We start from the raw sequence: 22,573 nt of genomic DNA, 5'->3' as shown, positions 1-22,573 counted from the left end.
CAGCCAAGATAGAGTTCAAAGAATAAGTCAAGTATTTGCTGAAGAGCCTCAAAAATCAAGTTCCTTCTGGGAGCTGTGGCGGTGGGGGGGGGGGGGCGGAATTTATTCCTCAGGAGAGTCCCAGGGCAAAGCCAAGCCATCATGGAGCTGGAAGTCACACTACCTTTTTACCAGATCAAACCAGAGAAGTCACCGGCTGTTCTGAGGACCTGAGGTATGACCTCAGGACATTGTTAAAAAAATAATGCTGCCACAGTCAAAAGCACAATCACTCTAACTTTCCTAGCCCAGAGTATGATGTCACTGCATTGCAGAAAAGGTCTCCCTGTACAGGATTATACATCTAGATTTAACATAACCTAGTTTCTACTAAATATAGGTTGTAAAAGTCCCTTCCCAACTATTCCTCCCTCCTTCTGGTGCCCGTAAAGAGTATAAGGCCAGAAAAAAATTAACAGGGTCTTAATTTCAAATGGCTCTCTGGGAAATGGCAGCTAAATTAGAGTTGGCAAGGCCACTAAACCCCCTCTTCACATAAAGTAGGACTTTACACAGTTGGTACTAGTAGGGAAAAAGTGAACAGTTGACCAAATTATAAAGCAGAAAGGTCATTTCAGCAATCTTTCATTACAAGGGTGAGAGGTGCTAATCAGATATTTCAATAATGAAAAGACAATGGCATCTTCAGGTATCATTTATTGCATAAGACAACTCTAAAACAGACAACTCTAAAACAGACACACCTGCAATTTCCATTTAAAAATGACTACAAAGTAATTTGTTAATATTATCCAGTAAGAAAAAAGCTCAAAAGTTTTACATCTAATTCTTAACTGAAATAAACTCTGGAAAACTTACGCCTGTAGAGAAAAGAAGGAAGAAAGGAAAACGCGTCCCACCTAATTTGTTCCCTGTTCAGCTTGGTTCGTAATATTTTAAAATACGGGTGTGTTAAAGAAAAAAAAGAAAAGATGGAAGAACTGGACTTTCTTGAGTCTCTTAACTCACAGAATGTTAGCTTTGTATTAACTTTACCACCCAATTTTCAGTGAGGCTATTTGCAGAACACACTATACTTTCTGCTTCTTTGGGAGTTTAAAACTATTAAGATACCTGCAAACAGTTCTCATCTTACCACCACGCTTAGTCATCATTGGAATGTGTTACACGTTTTCTTGTACAGCTGCATCTCCTTCATCTGCTGCTTTCTATTATGACTTTGTAAGTGTACCCTGAGGCTAAGCAACAGAATTATACCAGGGAGGTGATTAATAATTTAAATTGTTCCTCACTGAGACCACTTTCTTTGTCATTCTTCCTTTTCTAAACTTACTGAGTTTTTTTTACTTTCTCTTTTAAACCACATGATTATAACAGTGTTTGGCATTTAAAAAAACACTTCTTAAAAGTCAAACTTTAATGAAGCATTCACATTTTATTCACACTGCTTCATAATGAAGCAGCCAGGTGAGTTTAAAAATAAAGTCTGCCCCGCAAATGGGCAGTGTTTTCAGTGCTCTGAAAACAAAGAGCATGAATCAATTCTTTGGATTCAAAGAATATGGAATAACAGGAAGTTCCAGTTTCTTTACCTCTGTCTTAATCTACAGTCTTTCTCAAACCAGACCGCTCCTTCTAAGACCAGAAAGAAAAAACTCCGGGCTAAGATTTACTCCCACCTGCTTCCCCCTCTCACATCAGGTCAATTCTGGAGGTTTCTCTTCCCTTTCTCCAATGTCAGGAATTCCTCTTCTTTCCCCAGGTGGTCAAGATTCTAGGGATATGTTCCTCCATTACGAGGTGAGAGAGAGGTGTCTCAACCTCAAATTACAGAAGACGGGCGAGGTCTGCCCATCTATGAGCAAAACTTTGGGGGAACCCCTTTCCCCTTCTGGTACCTGGACACGTCCCAGCCTCTCACTGAACGACGCCAAACCGGGAAGAAGGTTCTCCCCTCGGCCTCCAGTCTCTACCGGCCACACCCCTGGCCTCTGGCCCTCCTAACCCCCACTTCGAACATATCTTTTCCCCAGTGCCCCCCAACTCCCAGTTGCCACCCCGCGGATTCCCTCACCCCGCTCCAGCGGTGGAGTCCCTTTCTCCAACCCTTTTCCTCACAACGGTCACACCCGACGGCTCACTCCATCTTCAACGGTCACGCTGCTAAGATTCCTCTCCTCCGCCCGTCTCCAACCAAGCCTGGCCCCCTTCCCCATGAAAGAGGGACACACCCCAAAGTTAGCCGCCCTGAACTCACCGGAGGCAAGGGCAGAGGTGGCAGCAGCGGCCAGAGAGCACGGCCCGAGCGGTGTTGTAATGGTTTCCTGCACGTCACGACTCCTTCTCCAGGTCTAAGCCACTGCGCAAAACCCACTTTGCCAGGGACAAAGATGGTGGACAGGAAACTCTGACGTCAGACAGCCTCGCCGTGTGACGTCATCCAGGCGCGCGGGAGAACCAGAAAGGCGGTCATCTCTGTCGCCTTGGAGACGGAAAAATTTTGCGCAGTCGGGAATCGACCTGAGGTCCGGGCCTCCGAGGAAGTTCACTGACTATCGGAATGGATCTATTAAACAAGCTGACATTCCCTGGATTTGTTTCCTCGCACAGGAGTTCTCTAAAAACTTACACATAGGGATAGTGAAACAGCCTGTTTTCTTAAAAAAACAAAACAAAAAGCCCAGCTAATTTCCCTGGCCAGTTCAGGAATGTGGGCAATGGTGATCCAGCCCAAGACCATACAAGGGCAGTGGGACTGGAGGAGAGTGGTGCAAGGAAAAGAGGTTGACATGGCCTCAGATCTGAGTTTGAATCCATCTGAGATCGAATGCCTGTCCTGAATGTGATTAGGAAAGTTACTTAACGTCTCCTCAACCTTAGTCTTACTTGTGAAATAAATCCAGTGATATAACTCTCTCCAGCTTGTGAAGCTTAAAGTAGGTAAGGCGCCCAGTATGTAATAGGCGTGCTTACACAAAAGTAAGTTCCTTTCAGAAACCAAGACCTAGATATCTCTGTACCTTCCCCTCAAAACGAAAGCTTCCCACCTAAAACTGCCTTAAGTAATAATAAAGTCTTTAACCAAAAAAGAAGAGGAATGTGAAGAATGAGAGCCTGAGGCAGAAGTTGGGAAACCAAAGTGCAAAGGGGACTGAGAAGTAGAGAGGTAGAAGGAAAAGCAGGTGGTCATAATCATTTAGGACGTTTTTAGAGTTCTATGAAAGTATAGGAACTATATACTATATCTCTGAGGCCTAGCCGCCCCCTCCCCAAAATTTGTTGAATGGATAAATGTATGAGTGAGTGGTCAACAACAGTTGCTATAGAGAAAAGGAGGAAGGGCCGAGAAGTGTCCAAGGATTTAGCAGCACAAAGGTCTTTGATGTCATTGCTAAGACCATCAGCAGAGACAATGAAGGCAAGAGCCATGCTGCAGAAGTTTGAAGATAAATGGGAGGTAAGGAAATGAAAACAGATAACTCCATAAGAAAGTATGGCTGAAAGAGAAGAGATATAGGATGGTATCTGAGGGAGAAAGTAGCAAGCATTTTATTTTTAAGTTCCATATTCATACATTTTCTTTACACTAACCCTTTAGCAATACCATGGGTTCAGTCATTTTTCCTACCCATATGACTCCAAAATATCTATCTCTAGCCTTGACCTAGTCCCCAAACTTCACCACCAAATTGCTAACCACACTGATGGTAAGTCTGCACATATGGCCCACCCAAATTAAGCAAATCATAAGAGTATTGGGGGGGGGGTGTTTAAAAAATGTGGTTCCAGGTACAACCCACAGAAGACAGAGGTGGATTTTGTAAAGAGATGCCACCAGAAAAATCTTTGATTCATACCTCTCCCCGGTTCAAAAACTTTCAACAGCTCCTCATTTCCTAATTTGTACAGAACCTATCCTTCTCCCAGTTTTCCCCATTTCTTTGTTCTTTAGTTTTCTCATCTATAAAATGGGAGAAATACTAATATCCAATCATAATATTATTACAAGGATGAAATGAATTAGTGTATGTAAAGCACTTAGAACTATGCCTGCACATAGTATGGACTATGTAAATATTTGCTATGATTGCAATTATTTGAACAAATTACACTGCCAGAAATTACTAGCCAGAAATCTGGGGGTCATTCTTGATTTCTCTCTTTACTGCCACATTCATTCCATCTCCAAGTTGTCAATCCTACCTTCAAAATATATTTCAAATTCATCCAATCCCTTCTATTCACCTCATTATTCCAAGCCACCATCGCCTCTTGCCTGAACTACTAGAAACCTCAACTCTCCTCCCAACCATTATTCATACAGCAGCCAGATTTTTGTTTAACTTTTTTTTGAAGTATAAACGAACATTCCAAAAAGTGCACACCAAAAATATAAAGCTTGATGAATTTTCACAAAGTAAATGTAACCACATAACCATTACGGGGTCATCTTACAAATATAAACCTGGTCATGACTCCGGTGTATAAATACTTCAATGACCTCCCATTATACTTTGACTAAAATCCAGTTTCCTGCCCATGGCCTATGAGTGGTTAGGCTCCTGTCTACCTCTCTTAATATCATTTTATCCTTTTCAGTCACTCCTCATTTCCTCTTCATTTCACCTCTTGCTAGCTTTTGCAGCTCTCAAATAGGCCAAGCTCTTTCCCATCCTAGGGCCTTCACAACTACCGCTCCTCCTACCTAATATTCGTTTTCCCCAACTCCACACAGGGCTGGCTGGCTTATAATTTAGGTCTCATTTTAATTGTAATCTCATAAAGGCACTGCCTGACTACCCAGTCTAAAAGGTTCTTCTCTCCCAGGCCTCACTGCCACCCCCATCATAGCCCTCTTATTCCATTTGTAAATTATATATTAGTTTCTTTACTTGTTTATTATCTCTCTCCCCAACTAGACTGTAAATTCCATGAGGCTAGATACCAAGTCTGTTTTTATTACTACTGTCTACCCAGCACCTAGCATAATGCTTGGCGCACAGGATGTATTCAGTAATAAATGAATAAATAAATTATTCAGGAATAAATGAATGAATGTCCACAAGCAAAGTACTAAAACTAGCATTTAAGAGCCTCTATGTTATGGTCAACAGTATAGACTATGTATTATTGGTCTATTTTCCTCTATATTTAAAGCAAACAATTTCCTCCTCAAATACAATCCACGCTGCTCCCTTAGCCTGGAAAACCCTGTCACCATGACTGTGACTTTCCCCAAATGTACTCATCTTTTGAAGTCCACCTAATCCACAAAACTTTCTCAGTGGACATCTGGTCCTGATATAAGATGCAGGAGATACCAGGTTACATCACTGTATTAGAAAGTAACTGGCAGAAAGAAGCTGAGATAAAACGTGAGGTTAGAAACGATCTTCCCTTTGGTTACAAAGGCCAATATAGCTTCTGTTTAAGCTAGTTTGAACGGCCTCATTTCTCCTAGCTGTTATTGTCTCTTCCTCTAAACTCACCATATTAACCTATCTGATGGCTCTTCACACCTTTTAACATAAGTGCAATCAATTTTTGTGTCTTACGTATTACACCATAAACCTGGGAGTGGGATTTGTGATGAGGTGTATTGGCTGTAATAATTGACATTGTTATTTTTGACTGCCTTTTTTCTCACATAACAACATCAGTTTACTTTTGGAATATTCTCAAAGGACTATTAAAGGTGTCTTGCACTCTTCTGGCTAAGAGTGAAACAGGGAGTGGAGATGAAATCTGAACCAAGGTCAGTCAATAGGGATCTGAATCATAAGTACAGTGACAGAAATTTGTTGAAGCTCATTCATTGCAACAACGATGCCTGTATGACACTTTGCTAATTCTTGCTAGAAACATCCAGTAGGACTGTGTAATTCCTGTTCCCTCAGAGCTGGTTTTCCTTATTTTGCTAGCTACTCCATATTCTTCTAATAAATTTTTTAGTTTAAATTAGCCTGTTTTCTGTTGCTTGTAACCAAAGAACCCTAACTGATACCAATGTTTAACTAACTTCCCACTCGTCTTAGGTGATGCTATTTCTCAACTTTGTCTTTTTGCTGTTCACTTAAGAAAAGCCTCTGTGTAAGAGCTACCACTGACCAAGGACCTAAAGCTAGGTGTTTTATATAGATACATTATCTCTACTCCTTAAAACTCTGTAAGGTAAAATGTTCCATCAATGTGACTTTCTCCAGCAGGTATCCAATCAGACTATAGAACACTTTTTTTTTTTTTTTTTTTTTTTGGCCACGCTGCATGCAGGATCTTAGTTCCCCTGGCCAGGGATCCAACCCATGCATCCCGCAGTGGAAGCACAGAGTCCTAACCACTGGACCGCCAGGGAATTCCCTGAAACACTTTTTGGAACCACAATTAAGGTTAATTTGCAAGATTTTATTTCTCCTATTGAAACAACTAAACCCAAACCTTGTTCGAGTGTTCTCATTATGTGAAACAATTAACTATCTTTATACCATAACGTCCTCTATGGTATAAAGTAAGCAAATAATACCTTCTATTTCTAGCTATTTAGCCCAGGGGTTGAGGGGAGAGGTTGGAGAGAGAGGAGATGAACTTTAACTATTATCCAAATTCAGTAAACCTGCAGCTACTCATGGCAATTGCATACGATGTAAAAGCAGTTTGCAAAACGTCAGGTTAATTACATTAACTTTGGTATACAATGAAAAGTACCTTCTCTGCCAAGCCTCCCCAATTCATGCTAGTTAGAATTCAACAGCATCACTCCGTTTTAGCACTGTATTCATATCGCTAATATGACGCATCCTACCGTGTTCGAGCGTAGGAACCATTTTCATTTCGTGTAGCAAGTGCCTAGAGTTCTGCTTGAACTTAACCTAACCTATAAGACAATTAAGCTACCAGCTTGAATGAAAAATAATCGTCCCAAATTCTGAACAACAGGAGGAAATTTTTTTTTTAATAATTGGCAGCCATAAGGCTAAGGCTTCTATCTCGGCTTTGTCGCTTCAAATCCTTCCCGAAAGCGGCAAAAATAGTGAGCCACCACCCCCGCCGCAACCAAAGTGAGCCTTCCATCTCCACATTCCCTTGGGTCCCTCGCCTCTATCTCTATCGCCCCAGGGAACAAGGCCCTCAGCAACAGGCCGAGCTCTGGCTCCGGGCGCCAGACGTCAGTGCGGCGACCCAACACCTTGCCAAAAAGACTCTGTAGAGAGATATCAGAGCTGTGGCTTTCCAACAAGACAGCGATGCAAAACCAGCTAAGAAAAGTAAAACCAACCAGCGGAAAACTCCTCTCCAACCGAGCCCGCTGGAGCCTTCTTTACTTTCAGCTGCGGGCGGAAGCGGAAGTCCCTGTGAGATCATAGAGTTTCTAGTTCCGGTCGCGGGGCCGCGTTCGGGGCTAGAGCGCCTCTCCACGGCCACCGGTTTCCAAGCGGCTTCTATTTCCGGTTGCGACTTCTGACATAAAGCCGAGACCTCCTTTCAAACGCGGCGTCGCGGGTTTCTCGCCCCTCGCCTGGAGTCAGCTCGCAAGGACTGGCGCGGACGGGGGGATTGCACAGCCCACAGCTGAGCCAGGCCGTTGGGGCCGGCCTGCACTGGCACCTTCGATCCCTCAGAGCCGCCTGGCTTTTGAGCCCTCCGGATTGGGAGTCCGTGATTGGCCGCCTCCAGGACTGCCGCTCGAGAGGCCAGCGCTCCTTCGCCGTACCTGTCCCCCCCATAGTCACGCTTTTCCCTGTGAGGTGCAGCATTAATCAACTCACCTCTCCCACACACTACTTCCCTAACGTGGGTGTCCGCGTTGACTTCATTCTTCACCTTCACTTGAGACCCCTCCCCTCTGCCTCCGGAAGAGGGCTTTTTTGCCCAGTTCCTGTAAAACAGCACCCATCTGGCACCCCCAGCAAGTTCATGCTTACTAGAGAGTTTGTGGGCAAAGTAAAACCCAGTGCACACACGAAACTATGGCTGAGCACGGGGCTCACATCACACCTGCTTCTGCGGTGGATGACCAGCCATCCATCTTTGAGGTGGTGGCACAGGACAGTTTAATGACAGCAGTGAGACCTGCTCTTCAGCATGTGGTCAAGGTAAGGATTTAATTCTCTGAAAAGGTTTAGGAACGTCCGGGTAAAAACCAAGCCAGTCATCTGAATTTATTTGTTGGCCTAAGCTTTGAAATAACCAATTAGCATATAATAATGCACATCACATGATTTAATGGTCATGGAGTCTCTTGTTATGTGTACTGAATACCCAGCACTTCAGGGAGGTTAAGGTAGACCCAGAAAGAAAAGTGTCGAAATTCAGAGGGAAAAAAAGGAACTATAAATACCAGGCATAGTAGCTGTGTAATGGAATGAAGTTCATTGATTTATTTCGCTTTAGGTTCTTGCAGAATCAAATCCTGCCCGCTACGGCTTCTTGTGGAAGTGGTTTGATGAAATCTTCACCCTGCTCGACCTTCTGCTCCAGCAACATTATCTGTCTAAAACCAGCGCCTCGTTTTCTGAAAACTTTTATGGCTTAAAGAGGATCGTAATGGGAGACACACACAAGCTTCAGAGATTGGCCAGTGCTGGTCTCCCAAAGCAGCAGCTCTGGAAGTCAGTTATGTTCCTGGTTCTTCTTCCCTATCTGAAAGTGAAGCTGGAGAAGCTGATTTCTAGCCTGAGAGAAGAGGATGAATATTCCATCCATCCCCCTACTTCCCGCTGGAAACGATTTTACAGAGCCTTTTTGGCAGCCTACCCATTTGTTAACATGGCCTGGGAAGGCTGGTTTCTTATACAGCAGCTTCGATACATCCTAGGAAAGGCTCAGCATCACTCACCACTGCTGAGTCTGGCTGGGGTTCGGCTAGGTCGACTTACAGTTCAGGATATACAAGCTCTGGAGCACAAACCAGCCGAAGCCAGCATGATGCAGCAACCAGCTGGGAGGTAAGGCCTTAACATTTCCCCAACATATTTGATTAATAAATCCTAAAATCTTATCCCAATTTTATGAAATTTACCTCCCTCAATCCACTTTGGGGTATTTCATAAAATCATCGAAAAATTCTTGTTGCCATCCTGGTAACCTTCCTCATCATACTGGCTACATTTTTGCACACACTTGCTATGTACCAGGCCCTGTGCTAGGTGTTTATGTATATTATCTCAATCCTCATCACAGCTCAATGAAATAAATGCATTAGCACCATTTAACAGTTGAGGAAACTAAGTTCTAACAGTTGAGTACCTTGCCAAGGCCACACAGCTAATAGGCGGCAGAGCTGAGATTCAAGCCAGATCAGTACAATTCTAAAGACTGCTCTTAACCGTGGTGCTATCCCACTCCTAGTGTCTGTGTTCTCTGACAAGTTCAAATATATTCCTCAGTACTGCTGAGTTGTTTTTTAAGTGAGTCATTTCTTTTTCTGGATATACTATCTTCCACCCCCATTAAAGGTCTATATAATCAATGGCTCATTAATTTCTTTCTCAAAACACAAAGCAAACAAAGCCCTAGTCATTAAAAACGAAGCTTAGCTCCTAGAACTCCTAAAATACGGTAGGTCAGGAAGAGGGAATTGTTTCGAATAGACACTTACAAGAGAAAACGCCAGTCCGGCAACTATTCAATCCCCAAGCGGAATCAACGATTCTAATGAAAAGTGTAAGAATTACATGCGTATTAGTTGTTCTGTGATTGTACCTAAATAAACAGTTTCTCCTTTTGCCTCCTTGTTCTGTTCTCCAAACAGCGTTGGCGAGAAGATAAAGTCCGCTCTGAAGCAAGCTGTGGGAGGTGCCGCCTCATGCCTCTCTACTGGCCTTTCGGTGGGTGTATTCTTCCTGCAGTTCCTTGAGTGGTGGTATTCATCCGGAAACCAAGAAACCATCAAGTCATTGACTGCCCTGCCTACTCCACCACCACCGGTACATCTAGACTACAATTCTGATTCTCCCCTGTTGCCCCAAATGAAGACTGTGTGCCCATTGTGTCGTAAAAACCGGGTGAATGACACCGTTCTCGCCACCTCTGGCTATGTGTTTTGTTATCGCTGTGTGTTTAATTACGTGAGGAGTCACCGAGCTTGTCCCATCACAGGTTATCCAACACAAGTACAGCATCTGATTAAACTGTACTCCCCTGAGAACTGAAAGGGATTAGCACCTTGTCTCACAACGAAATGACTGCGCTATAAGGCCAGAGGGCTGGTTTTCCGCATGGTAAATAGCATTGCTTGATCATCCTCAATTAATAATTGTATGAACTTTAAACAGCCACATGGGTTTCTTTAAAAGGATATACTCGTTGATCTTAACCTTTTAGCTTGCTCCCTAGACACCTCTACTTAGAGTTGACCAAGCTGGTCAGAGTGAGAGAACCAGGACTGGCAGGGGATGTGAGGGTCAGCATAGAGAAGGGGATCAAAGAGGGTACTCGGCACAGACGCTTTTCCTGTCCCCTTCCTTAAAGGACAAGAGGTATAGAAGCTCTCAGGAGAAACCCAAGTTAGACCTCGTAGAGCGGGTAGTGAAAGGGAAGCAGGCCTTTTGAGAAGGGAAAGCATTCATCTGCCCGTGAGGAATAGGTTTTATCGGTTTGCAAACAGTATGAAACGTGGACCTGCTTTTTTTTAATTTTATTTTATTTATTTTTTAATACAGCAGGTTCTTATTTTTTTTTTGCAGGTTCTTATTAATTATCGCTTTTATACACATCAGTGTATACACGTCAATCCCAGTCTCCCAGTTCATCCCACCACCACCACCCCACCACCCCCACGGACATGCTTTTTATAGAATTACTTAGAAACACTTTCTCCTTCCATAGGCTGAGACTCATTTGTTAAGTAACATTTGCTATAGTTTATCACCTTTTAAAGATCCCTTTGTGAACCACACATATCTTCCTTGGGAAACTGGTTAAAGGAAAATAGGGGTTGAATGTATATACAGAATAGTCTGAAGACTTCAGTGTGAAAGCAAAGCTATTAATGAAGAGATGAAGTAAAATACTGCCCTAACTATGACTGTGTAAAGACAGGATCTTTTCATAAGCTCTTTCTGCTTGCTGTTAAGAGTTTGCTAAGCTGACATGAATTATTCTGGCTATTACTAAAGTTTCTACGAAACGCTTAAGTAAATTTTAAGAATAAATGTTTTTTGGCAAAGAGCTGTTCCATGTCATGATTATGTGGAAACTTAAAGACTAGTCGAGGTGTTTAGAGTAAATTTTTCATTCAGGCCACCTTTGACTTTTTTGTGTGTGTGTGTGGTACGCGGGCCTCTCACTGTTGTGGCCTCTCCCGTTGCGGAGCACAGGCTCCGGACGCGCAGGCTCAGTGGCCATGGCTCATGGGCCCAGCCGCTCCACAGCATGTGCGATCTTCCTGGACCGGGGCACGAACCCGTGTCCCCTGCGTCGGCAGGCGGATTCTCAACCACTGCGCCACCAGGGAAGCCCCTACCTCTGATTTTTTGAGGTATTCTGTATTAACATTTTGCTTTTTTTGCTAATCCAATATTGGAGAGAAATCCTCTCCTGCAACAGCAAGAATTCAATCTTGAGTGAAATACCTTATTTCTCAAGTGAAATACTGCACAAACACTTAAGTTGCCACTGGATTGGCAGGGTTAAACATACAGGTTAAAAACATACGGGTTAAAAAAAAATAATTACTACAAGAGGAAGGATGAAAATGATTTTTAAGTGCCTCTGCTGAGACAGGTGTTGTCCAATACAACTCATTTTAGCAATTCAAAGCACATTTTCTGATAGCACTAAGATAATAGAACTAAATTTTGAAATAGAATATCCTATAGATTTTTAAATATTAACACTTTTATATACCATGAGAAGAGTATAGTGGATATTTGCAAAAATTCTTATTAAACCACAAGGTTTTACCAGAACAAATACCATAGTTAAGTAAACTTTTTTTTTAATTTAAAAATTTTTAAATTTGTTTCAAAGTTAAACCCAAGACATACTGGCTGGCTTCACAGGAAATCCAATGAGAAATGTTTTTCTAGGCTGAACACCTGTTTCCCCTTAGTCTCCCCCCAAAAAACATGTACATGTTAATTACTTTCATTTTACAATCACTGCTAAATAAACATTTTTAATATAGTAATAAGTCAATAAGGGAACCGAACCAGATTCAGGATTGAAATAATGCAGTTTTCCATGAAGATATCAAAGCCATATTTTTCACCTCAACCTACAAAGAAAAACAGGAAAGTATCAGTAATTCAAAAGAATATTAAACACTCTTACACATAATAAAACCAGTATCCAAATAGGCTAGAACATACCAATGTGGAAAAACCACAACCAGAATCAGCTCAGAGAGAAGATTAAGGGGTCATACCCTGGTCAATGCCAACACTGAAGCAATGGCAATACCAGGTCAGACTATACTTCACTCATCATTGCATCATTGCTTTTCACCTCCTTGTATTATCTAAGAGCAGCCCAACACGCTATTTTCACATCCAAGAAAACTTAGGTTTACCCATGAGAAAAAAAGACTTCTTTTTAGATAAGTTGCAGCCGTGGGCTTTCAATATTTGATCTACTATTCACCTCAAGCAACTCTGCTGTACAAAAATGCAAACTTGAACAAGTTTTGTTTTGGAGGTGCTTTTTTAAAATTTTTGTAATACAGAGTAGAGTGGAGAAGCATTTACAGTTCAGAAACATTTCTTGTTTTAGTGAGTCAAAACACCATGCATGATAAAATCCCAGGGATGTTTGTGAAGGGATTTATAATCTAGCTCTAAAGCAAAATCTTTAGAAAAGATTTTCTCCTAAAATCCTTTATAAAGTAAACTCCAGTTCATTTAACATACAATTTGATTTACAATTCTGCTGCCAACAAAGATGAAAAGTATAGTCATAAAAATTTTATACAAGAGTCTGCTAGGGCTTCCCTGGTGGCGCAGTGGTTGAGAGTCCGCCTGCCGATGCAGGGGACGCGGGTTCGTGCCCCGGTCTGGGAGGATCCCGCGTGCCGCGGAGCGGCTGGGCCCGTGGGCCATGGCCGTTGAGCCTGCGCGTCCGGAGCCTGTGCTCCGCAATGGGAGAGGCCGCAACAGTGAGAGGCCCACGTACAGCAAAAAAAAAAAAAAAAAAAAAAAAAAAGAGTCTGCTAAAGAGTCCAAGACCCAGGGAGGCTAGGATTTGACAAAGGTCCATAGCAAAGTAACAGCAATGCTGGAAAGAGAAACTGAGGTCTGATTACCAGATTTACATTTTCCCACTACCAGCTAAATACAAGGTTTAACTTCATTTTTCTCCAGGCCATGGGCAAGATAAAGGAAACGATGCAAAGCCTGGGTAATTCACAACATGGATGATCAGTTTCTGAATGAGAAAGCTGCCTGCATTTTATTTATTCTAAATGACACCTCCTAGTTTACTATCGCTGACATGCTATGCTAAAGTACTAGGATCACAAACAATGTCAACCTCTCCAGCTTTTCAGCATTGTATCTAAATAACAATTCTGGAGACACAACGTGTCTCCTTCAGCCATTTATAAATGTCAATAGATTGATACTCCATAGTTAAAAACGTACAGCTATGGTCTGTGTTCTCCATTCAACAACTGAATTCCACAAAGAGAGGGAAACGAGTAAAGTGCCTGTTTAGAGGCTCGAGCCTTTATCTCATCAACCTGTGCAGAAGTAAGTACACGTTACAAAAGGCAAACAGGCTAAGAGAACTTAAATAACCTTGTCTAAAAGCATGAAACTTGTGAGCAGAGCTCCAAGTGTGCTCCAGCCACACAGAGAGGGCACACTTTCCTAGTTCTCTTCCTCAGTACGCTTTCCTCTGTCTGGAGCGCCTTCCCTACCCCTTTCAATCTGGAGAAAGTCTGTAGTTCTAAAGCCTTGTTCAAACGTCACCTTCTCTGTTAAGTGGTCCCTAACTCCCTCAGTCATCCCCTCCTCTGACTCCCACAGCACTTCTTCCCACCACAGTACGCATCACACGCCAATTATTCACCCATTCACGTCCCCCACCTCCCGTCTCTCCCACCAGCCCCATTACACAGAGCTCCTAAAGAACCAGGACTTCCTCTTACTGGCCTCTGCATGCATTACACTCAGAATGATGCCTGGGACACAGAAGGCGGCTCAATAAGCGAGAGTTTAATTCAGTCAGTGAACGACCCTCCCTACTAAACCCTAAGCGCCTGGATTATACAAGCATCAGCACAGTTTATAAAGCCGACTTACCTCCAACATTTCACGTAGGTTAAGGACGTCCCTCAAGCATCTCTAAGCCCTCCGTCCTCCAGCTTCTAACTCACGGCATTCTGCATGGCGCCCTGCGCAGGCCCACCAATACTTATACACGGTGTATCCTCAAAACGATAATAATAACAATAACAACACTACTGCTGATAATAATAATAATAACATCCATGGGCCTCCCTGGTGGCGCAGTGGTTGAGAGTCCGCCTGCCGATGCAGGGGATACGGGTTCGTGCCCCGGTCTGGGAGGATCCCATATGCCGCGGAGCGGCTGGGCCCGTGAGCCATGGCCGCTGGGCCTGCGCGTCCGGAGCCTGTGCTCCGCAACGGGGGAGGCCACAACAGTGAGAGGCCCGCATACCGCAAAAAAAAAAAAAAAAAATAATAATAATAATAATAATAATAACATCCAAACCCCACCAACTTCAGGAAAGACTGAGACGCCATCCTTCCGGGGAAACACAAGGCCGGATCCAGGCTCAAACCAAAGCCTAAGGCAGGGGGTCCGCAGCCCGCTTTCCGAACCCCCCAAAACTCTTACACCCTCGACTCTCAGGAGGCCTGCCCAGGCCTGCAGCGGCTGACCGCAGCCCACCCGCCGCCGTTCAGTCCCAGAGGTACCGGCTTAGGGCTTCCCACACTGCTCCACCTCGCTACCCCGCCGGCTGCCGCAGCATCCCGATCCGGGCAACCAATCCCGCGACGGCCAGTGGACCACGTGGGCCGCAGCCCTGAGGCTCGGCTGGTGCGAGGAGCAGCCAATCGGAGGGCTAGGCGAACGCCGGGGTTGGGGTGGGGAGAGCGGGCCGGAAAGCGCAGGCGCCTTTGCCGTCTCTTCTTGGCGTGGCGGGCTGCATCCTCAAAGTTGAAAGCAAGACCCTGAGTAGTCCCCGCCCGCCCTCCAATTCCCTGATCTCCGAGCTTGGGGAGACTGTCATCCGGAGTGATTTTGCTGGTGCCTCGTTTCACAACTGGGGAAGGGCATCTGAGGCGGGCTGTAGAGGGTGTGTGTGCCCTGGCTTTCCAGGAAGAACTATCGATTCAGTGTTCCGACAGTATCGTGCTTGCGCCGAATTCCCGCCTGAGGGCTAGGGGTTGGGGTGGACTTTGATTAATGTGTCCCTCTCTCCCCGTCCAGGGGAAACTCATTGGCTTGTCAGGGGCTTGGACGCTTCCTGAATAAGCAAGAGGTGCCACTAAATATCAAAGAACTGCGAAAGAGAGCAAGAAAGACTTCCTGGGAGAGGTGGCATTTGATCTGGGTCTTGAAAGATGCGTTGGATTTGGAGATTCTGGGAGAGAATAATTTAACTCCCGAATTACATGAGAAAGCATAGGGGAGCTTACCAAATTTAGGTAAAGTTGAAACTGGTGTAGTGTTTTCCAAAATTTAGTGAGTTGGAAATACCAGGAGGAAACTTAACAACATAGATGTCCCCCAGCATCAAAACCAAACGACAAACTCCCACAATCCAGACTTACAGAATCATTAAGTCTGAATGGAGTTGCAACCCAGGCGTGTTTATTTTTAATAAGTACCCCAGGGGAGATTGTGATTCACACCAAAGTTTGAGGACCAGTGTTAGCGTAAAGAAGGGGGGTGATAAGAGATTTGAAAGACAGGGCAAGACTTTGTTAAAGATAGTGGCTTGCTGGCTGTGTAGTTTAGACTACTCTGGAGAAAGTGGGAGATTTAAAGATTTCAGAGTCTGAGGAGATGGGTGATCAGAGCTGAAAACTCAATATGCAACCGTGTTTTTAAATAGATTGAAGGAAGGCAGAGTGAAAGAAGGGGAAGCTATTGCCAAGTGATTGCAATGGTCCAGGTGAGAGCTAGTAAGAAATGGAGAGGTGGCAAATGAAGGACAGCAGGAGGAATGTCATGAGTGTCAGGTAGGGATGGGGAGAAAGATATGAGGAAATAAATGGAGAAAAATGGAATGTCCTCTGTACCAGACCTATGAAGGACCTCCATTGTACTCTAAGGATAGACTTTAGGGCTTCCCTGGTGGCGCAGTGGTTGAGAGTCCTCCTGCCGATGCAGGGGACACGGGTTCGTGCCCCGGTCCGGGAAGATCCCACATGCCGCGGAGCAGCTGGGCCCGTGAGCCATGGCCACTGAGCCTGAGCGTCTGGAGCCTGTGCTCCGCAACGGGAGAGGCCACAACAGTGAGAGGCCCGCGTACCACAAAAAAAAAAAAAAAAAAAGGATAGACTTTAGACAGTGAAGAGAATGGGCCTTTGCAAGTGCTGTTTCCTCTGCCTGTTTTCCCTTTCCTTCTCCATCGCCCTTTCTCAACCTGGTGCATTCTTTTTTTTTTTTTTAAGGTAAGTGTTTTTGCTTGTCTTTATGGAAATGAGGTTAGTCCTTTTTTATGTTTTTTACTTATTTTATTTTTGGCTGCGTTGCCGTGCGCGGGCTTTCTAGTTGCGGCGAGTGGGGGCTACTCTTCGTTGCGGTGCACGGGCTTCTCATTGCGGTGGTTGCGGTGGCTTCTCTTGTTGCGGAGCATGGGCTCTAGGCACGCAGGCTTTAGTAGTTGCAGCACACTGGCTCAATAGTTGGGGCTCGCAGGCTCTAGAGCACAGGCTCAGTAGTCGTGGCACACGGGCTTCGTTGCTCCGCGGCATGTGGGATCTTCCCAGACCAGGGCTCGAACCCATGTCCCCTGCATTGGCAGGCGTATTCTTAACCACTGCACCACCAAGGAAGCCCTCAACTTGGTGCATTACTTGCAGGTTTCAGCTCACATACCATCTCATTTATGAAATCTTATCTTGTTCTCACAAGCATAGTCACTGTCACTCCTTAGAACACCCCAAGCACACTGTTCATATGTTTCTAGCTCTCCAGAATGGCACTAGAGTATAGTGGTCATGCATATGGACTATAGTATTTGCAAGCACCATAAACTCTCTGTTCCTCAGTTTCCCCATCTGTGAAAAGGGAATAATGACAGTACCTACCTCACAGAGCTGTTATGAGAACTGAATGAGAACAATGCGATAACACCTGGTGTTATCACATATGTTGTATTGCAATGAGTTCTTTTTTTTTTTTTTTTTTTTTTTGTGGTACGCGGGCCTCTCACTGTTGTGGCCTCTCCCATTGCGGAGCACAGGCTTCAGACCCGCAGGCTCAGCGGCCATGGCTCATGGGCCCAGCCGCTCCGCGGCATGTGGGATTCTCCCGGACCGGGGCACGAACCCGTGTCCCCTGCATCGGCAGGCGGACTCCCAACCAGTGCGCCACCAGGGAAGCCCCTGCAATGAGTTCTTTAATACATGTTTTCTCCCTCTAGATGTGAACAGGACATGTGTCTTATTCTTCTTGCTACCAGTAAAGGCTGCATGGCAGAATGATAGTAAATGTGTTTTGGAATCAGATAGATAGGAGTCCAAATCCCAGCTCTGCTACTTACTAGGTGTGTAATCTTCAGCTTTACTTCCCTGAACTCAGTTTCTTCATTTATAAGATAGTGAAAATAATGCATGTCTTATAAGTTGTTACGAGGACAATTTGAGATCATCAAAGTTGCAGATCTGGCCCAAAGAAGGCAGTCACTAAATGGTGCAAATGATGGGTGGCCCCAGGACATAGTACCACGTTCAGAACAGAGTAAATGCTTAGTAACTGATTATCGAATGAAAAGCTAACGTTATATGCCAGGCACCATGCTAACCTTTTTATATACATCATCGCACTTCATTCTCACAAGAACTGCATGGAGAAGGCACTATTATTATCTCCACTTCACAAAGAAGGAATGTGAGGTTTGGATTATCTTAACGAAGATTTCTAAGCTAAAAAGAGCTAGAGCTAGGATTTCAAGGCCCTTGGTGCTTTAAAAAACAGCTGACTGGAGCTTCCCTGGTGGCACAGTGGTTGAGAATCTGCCTGCCAATGCAGGGCACACGGGTTTGAGCCCTGGTCTGGGAAGATCCCACATGCCACGGAGCAAATAGGCCCGTGAGCCACAGCTACTGAGCCTGCGCGTCTGGAGCCTGTGCTCCGCAACAAGAGAGACCACAACAGTGAGAGGCCCGTGCAACGCGATGAAGAGTGGCCCCCACTCGCTGCAACTCGAGAAAGCCCTCGCACAGAAATGAAGACCCAACACAGCCTAAATAAATAAATAAATAACTTTTATATATATAAAAGAAAAACAGCTGACTGAATGAGAGAATGAATGAAAGGAGACTTACCCAGAGTCAGGTGGTGGTGTGGTCGAACCAGCACTGTTACTCTTGGGCACCATGCTAACTAGTCGGCTATTCTAGCCGAATCATCTTGACAAATGAATTGCGAGTGAGATGGAGGCTGGTATTTGGCAGTTTGTGTCTACTGACCAGGAAAGCTGTGCTACACCTATCTCTGCTGATAAATTGAAATGCTCGGTGAATAAACACAAACAAATTGGGAGCTCTAGTTCTTTGCCAACTGTCAGCAGTGTGGCCAGATCATTTTCCCAAGATCTGGAAAAAAATCACTGTACAAGCTACTGATTTCAAGTTGCTTTGTATCATGAACATTTGCTTTGAGGTATCAGAGCCAGAATGTGAGCTCCTCGCTGGCCTGATAACGTACTATTCATAGCCAGAGGACTTAACTAAGGAACTCTGAAGAAGGAAGAGAAACACTCTTTGCTCATCTTTCACATTATCCTTCCTTCTCCTGATTTGGTCCCTAATAGTGCATTAAAGAAGAAGAAGGAGAAAACAATACAGTTCCAATTCTTCTGCCCAAAAAATGTCCTTCCTGTTGATTGGGAAGGAAAAAGGAGGTACTTAAGTAGATTTCAGATTTTGAAGACTCCAAAGCAATCCAGAATCCCAAACTTGAAAGGCAGTGGAAGGAGCAGGGACATTTGTATTAAACAGACCTGGTTTTGCATGCCAGCTCTTCCACTTAACTGGCCACGTAATCTCAGGTTCCGTGTCATGTGCCACACTCCCAGCTTGGTCCCTTGTGCCCAAATGCATATGTCCAGTAAATGACGGTCCTTTTTATCTTTCTAAAAACAAGTGATATCAGAAGGATTTCAGTGTGAGAGTGAAGCTGAGAATTAAGGTAGGTAGTAGAACTAAAAATGAGACTGGGGACTTCCCTGGCGGTCCAGTGGTTGAGACTCTGTGCTTCCACTGCAGGGGGCGCGGGTTCGATCCCTCGTTGGGGTACTAGGATCCCAAATGCTGCATGGTACGGCCAAGAAATAAGAAAATAATAATAATAAATTTTAAAATGAAATAAAAGTGAGACTGAATTTGGAAATGACATGAGTGAAAAAGGGTTAAAGTTGAAGCTGAGAGCAGACCTTTGCAGTTTGCTATGTTGCTGTGCTGACTATTCGTCATAGTATGTATTCTACCTCCTATCCTGGAAATAACTTTTGAGCCAGACAGGTACAAAGTGTCATGCCAACAAAGCAGAACTTCATAGGAATAGTAACCTCAGTTAAAAAAAAAAAAACCCGAGGGGGTATTCAGAAACTATTTCAGAATGCCATTTCAGCATAAGCAAATTGGAGTAGAAACAAAGAGTTGTTTGATGCTTTGACTTATGGGGAGAGAAGTATGTTAGTTTCCTGTGGCTGCAGTAGAAAATTGCCACAACCTTGCTTGTTTAAAACAATAACATTTTATTCTCTCACAGCCAGAAGTTTGACATACGAGGGCAGAAATCAAGGTGTCAGCATGGGCTGTGCTCCCCTCAGATGCTCTAGGGGAGAATCCATTTTGTGCCTCTTCCAGCTTCCTGTGCCTGCCGGCATTCCCTCACTTGTGGCCACATCACTCCAATCTCTGCCTCTGTGGTCACATTGCCCCCTCCTCTCTTGTAGGTATGAAACCTCTCTCTACCTCATTCTTTTTTTTTTTTAAGATTTTTTTTTTTGATGTGGACCATTGTTTCAAGTCTTTATTGAATTTGTTACAATATTGCTTCTGTTTTATGTTTTTGGTTTTTTGGCCGCGAGCCATGTGGGATCTTAGCTCCCTGACCAGGGATCGAACCCACACCCCCTGCATTGGAAGGCGAAGTCTTAACCACTGGACCGCCAGGGAAGTCCCTCTACTGAATTCTTATGAGAACACTTGTGATTGGATTTAGGGCCCACATGGATAATCCAGAATAATTTCCTCATCTCAACATCCTTTCTTAATCACATCTGCAAAGACCCTTTTTCCTTGTAAGTTAACATTTATAGGTTCATCATCATCATCATCATCAATAATTGGTGGCCAATATTCACTTGTTCCAGTTTAACCAGCATCCCCAAAAGAGATAACTGTCTCTTACCTGTTTATTTTTTTTCACTTAATTGTTTTTTTTAAATTACGCAAACAATTGATGTTCATTGTAGACCATTTAGAAAATACAGAAAAGTTAAAGAAAAAAAGGAAAGGAAAAGAAATTCAATGAAAAATCATCTGTAATCCTCTCACCCAGGGGTAGCCAAACCTCCACCGAAGAGTATTTTTCTAGGCTGGATCTTGTGTCCAACAAAGAGGAAAAGTAGGAAAAAGACAATAAAAGTGAACAGAATAGGACAAACATTTGGAAGGTGATAGAATAGGTTAATATTGTTCATAATAGATATGTACAGGACAGCTTAATTTAAAATAAATGTAGAGCTTTGAAATGAAATTAACCGGGACAGGAGGTGCTTGTATGATGTATAGAAATAACACTCAGCCCTTTAGAGGAGGGACGTTTTAGCTTTGGCCCCTCACTTGAAAACCCCTGAATTTTCCCACTAATACTTCCTTCTCTCCCAGAGGTCAGACCCTGGCCTGCCAATCTGCCCTGTCATAGGCTTTTTTTGAGTCCTTATCAGCCTTCCTCAGGGGTCAATGTTATGAAGACTAGGGGAGTCTGGCAGAGTTCCTGCTCCTCCCAGGCTGATATCAAAGGGCAACAGGGGCTGTGACAGAAGGCAAACATTCAGACCAAAGCCAGATGTGGAACTGAAGCAACAAGAGGAAAAGCAAGAGCATCAGGTAAAAAAAAAAATTTTTTTTTTAAATCTCCTTCCTCTCAGTTTATGTCTGAGAGCATGAAGAGCTTAGTTAAAATCATAGCTCAGGAGCAACTTGTAAAGGAGAATGAGTGAGAAATTTGGGGAAATGTGGAGCCGATGTTCATATGGAGCTAGACTCTCAGAAAACTTTGTATCTATCATGGTTGTCATCAGCAACCAAATAACATCAATGAGCCTTGGGAGTCATGAGAGTATAGTTGTTAGTTCAGAAGCAATTAGATTTGTTTGTGAGTCCCAGCAGGTGGAAGTTATAGGGAGACAAATTATAGCTGAAAATAAGGAAGCTATGTCTCTTTTTTTTTTTTTTTTTTTTTTTTTTTGCGTTACGCGGGCCTCTCACTGTTGTGGCCTCTCCCGTTGCGGAGCACAGGCTCCGGACGCGTAGGCCCAGTGGCCTAGCAGCTCCGCGGCATGTGGGATCTTCCCGGACTGGGGCACGAACCCGTGTCCCCTGCATTGGCAGGCGGACTCTCAACCACTGCACCACCAGGGAAGCCCAGGAAGCTATTTCTAACAGAGCTGTCAGAAAATAGACGGGGACTAATTTGAGAGATAATGAGTTCGTTGTTATTGGAGGTGTTCAAGCAGTTGCTGGAAAGCAACTTGTTCACAGTTGCTAGTATTATAGAGCAGTGGTCCCCAACATTTTTAGCACCAGGGACCGGTTTCATGGAAGACAATTTTTCCACAGACTGCGGAGGGGAGAGGAGGGAGGGGGAGGGGGGTGGTTCGGGCAGTAATGCGAGGGATGGGGAGCGGCAGATGAAGCTTCCCTCGCTCGCCACCGCTCACCTCCTGCTGTGCGGCCCTGTTCCTAACAGGTCGCAGCCCAGGGCTTGGGGACCCCTGTTACAGAGAGTATTTAAGATAGATGGTTGGACCAGATCTTTAAAGTCCCTTCCAACACTTCTGTGATTCTATGATATAAAAGAATTTTATCAGAAATTTCGCTAAGAGCCAAACATTTACATTTGCCTGTAGGGATGCTCACCTATGAAAAAAAAATTCATCAGGTTGATTTTGGTTTGCCTGGAGGAAGTGAGAAGGCAACCAAGGCAAACTAACAGCAGAGGAGAGGACCCATCCTGCTGGATGCCTGCTTTTTTCCCTCCTGGTGGATATAAACAACACCCACAGGGCCTCTGCTTAGCAGAGATCACACAGAAAAAAAAATGGTTTCCCTTCTTCTAGAGGAAGAATTTGGGTTTGGGTTAGTAGATATTTTATTTTGCAGTTAACAAAGACTAAGGGGGCTGTCTGTGAACCATCTGCTTCCAG

The 22,573-nt window shown here is 44.2% G+C and overlaps 2 protein-coding genes and 1 long non-coding RNA gene across 6 annotated transcripts in view; 1 reads left to right on the top strand and 2 right to left on the bottom strand.

Moving 5' to 3' along the window:
* The window catches only part of AP2B1 (adaptor related protein complex 2 subunit beta 1), a 122,746-nt gene extending 115,404 nt beyond the window's left edge, over positions 1-7,342 (bottom strand). The window contains exons 1-2 of one of the 4 annotated variants that reach the window (XM_082603537.1): positions 7,274-7,342; positions 2,258-2,482 (exon numbers count right to left, since the gene is read on the bottom strand). The gene's annotated coding sequence lies outside the window, so the exon portion shown is untranslated. Of the gene's footprint in view, positions 1-2,074; positions 2,178-2,257; positions 2,611-7,273 lie in introns of those variants that run through there. The other 3 variants (XM_082603538.1, XM_082603540.1, XM_082603539.1) reach the window with 3 other exon arrangements.
* A 43-nt stretch (positions 7,343-7,385) lies between these two features.
* On the top strand, positions 7,386-11,275 carry PEX12 (peroxisomal biogenesis factor 12). The gene is made up of 3 exons (XM_082603541.1): positions 7,386-8,090; positions 8,389-8,942; positions 9,749-11,275. The coding sequence occupies exons 1-3, from the start codon at positions 7,965-7,967 to the stop codon at positions 10,146-10,148; spliced, it is 1,080 nt and encodes a 359-aa protein (XP_082459667.1). The 5' UTR covers positions 7,386-7,964; the 3' UTR covers positions 10,149-11,275.
* A 647-nt stretch (positions 11,276-11,922) lies between these two features.
* Positions 11,923-14,929, bottom strand: LOC309793192. Its single transcript, XR_014291890.1, has 3 exons — positions 14,676-14,929; positions 14,238-14,329; positions 11,923-12,214 (listed from the first exon to the last, which is right to left on the bottom strand). It is a non-coding gene; the product is annotated as an uncharacterized lncRNA (long non-coding RNA).
* Positions 14,930-22,573: the final 7,644 nt, after the last annotated feature.

This window comes from Mesoplodon mirus (assembly GCF_964341445.2).
Source record: "Mesoplodon mirus genome assembly, chromosome: 18".
NCBI lineage: Eukaryota > Metazoa > Chordata > Mammalia > Artiodactyla > Ziphiidae > Mesoplodon > Mesoplodon mirus.
Note: the sequence above shows the minus strand (reverse complement) of the source record. Positions and strands in the feature narration are given on the sequence as shown.

Coding starts and splice junctions, on each gene's coding strand:
- PEX12 (XM_082603541.1), top strand. CDS start 7,965: ATGGCTGAGCACGGGGCTCACATCACACCTGCTTCTGCGGTGGATGAC. Junction 8,091..8,388: donor CTCTTCAGCATGTGGTCAAG/GTAAGGATTTAA, acceptor ATTTCGCTTTAG/GTTCTTGCAGAATCAAATCC. Junction 8,943..9,748: donor ATGCAGCAACCAGCTGGGAG/GTAAGGCCTTAA, acceptor TTCTCCAAACAG/CGTTGGCGAGAAGATAAAGT.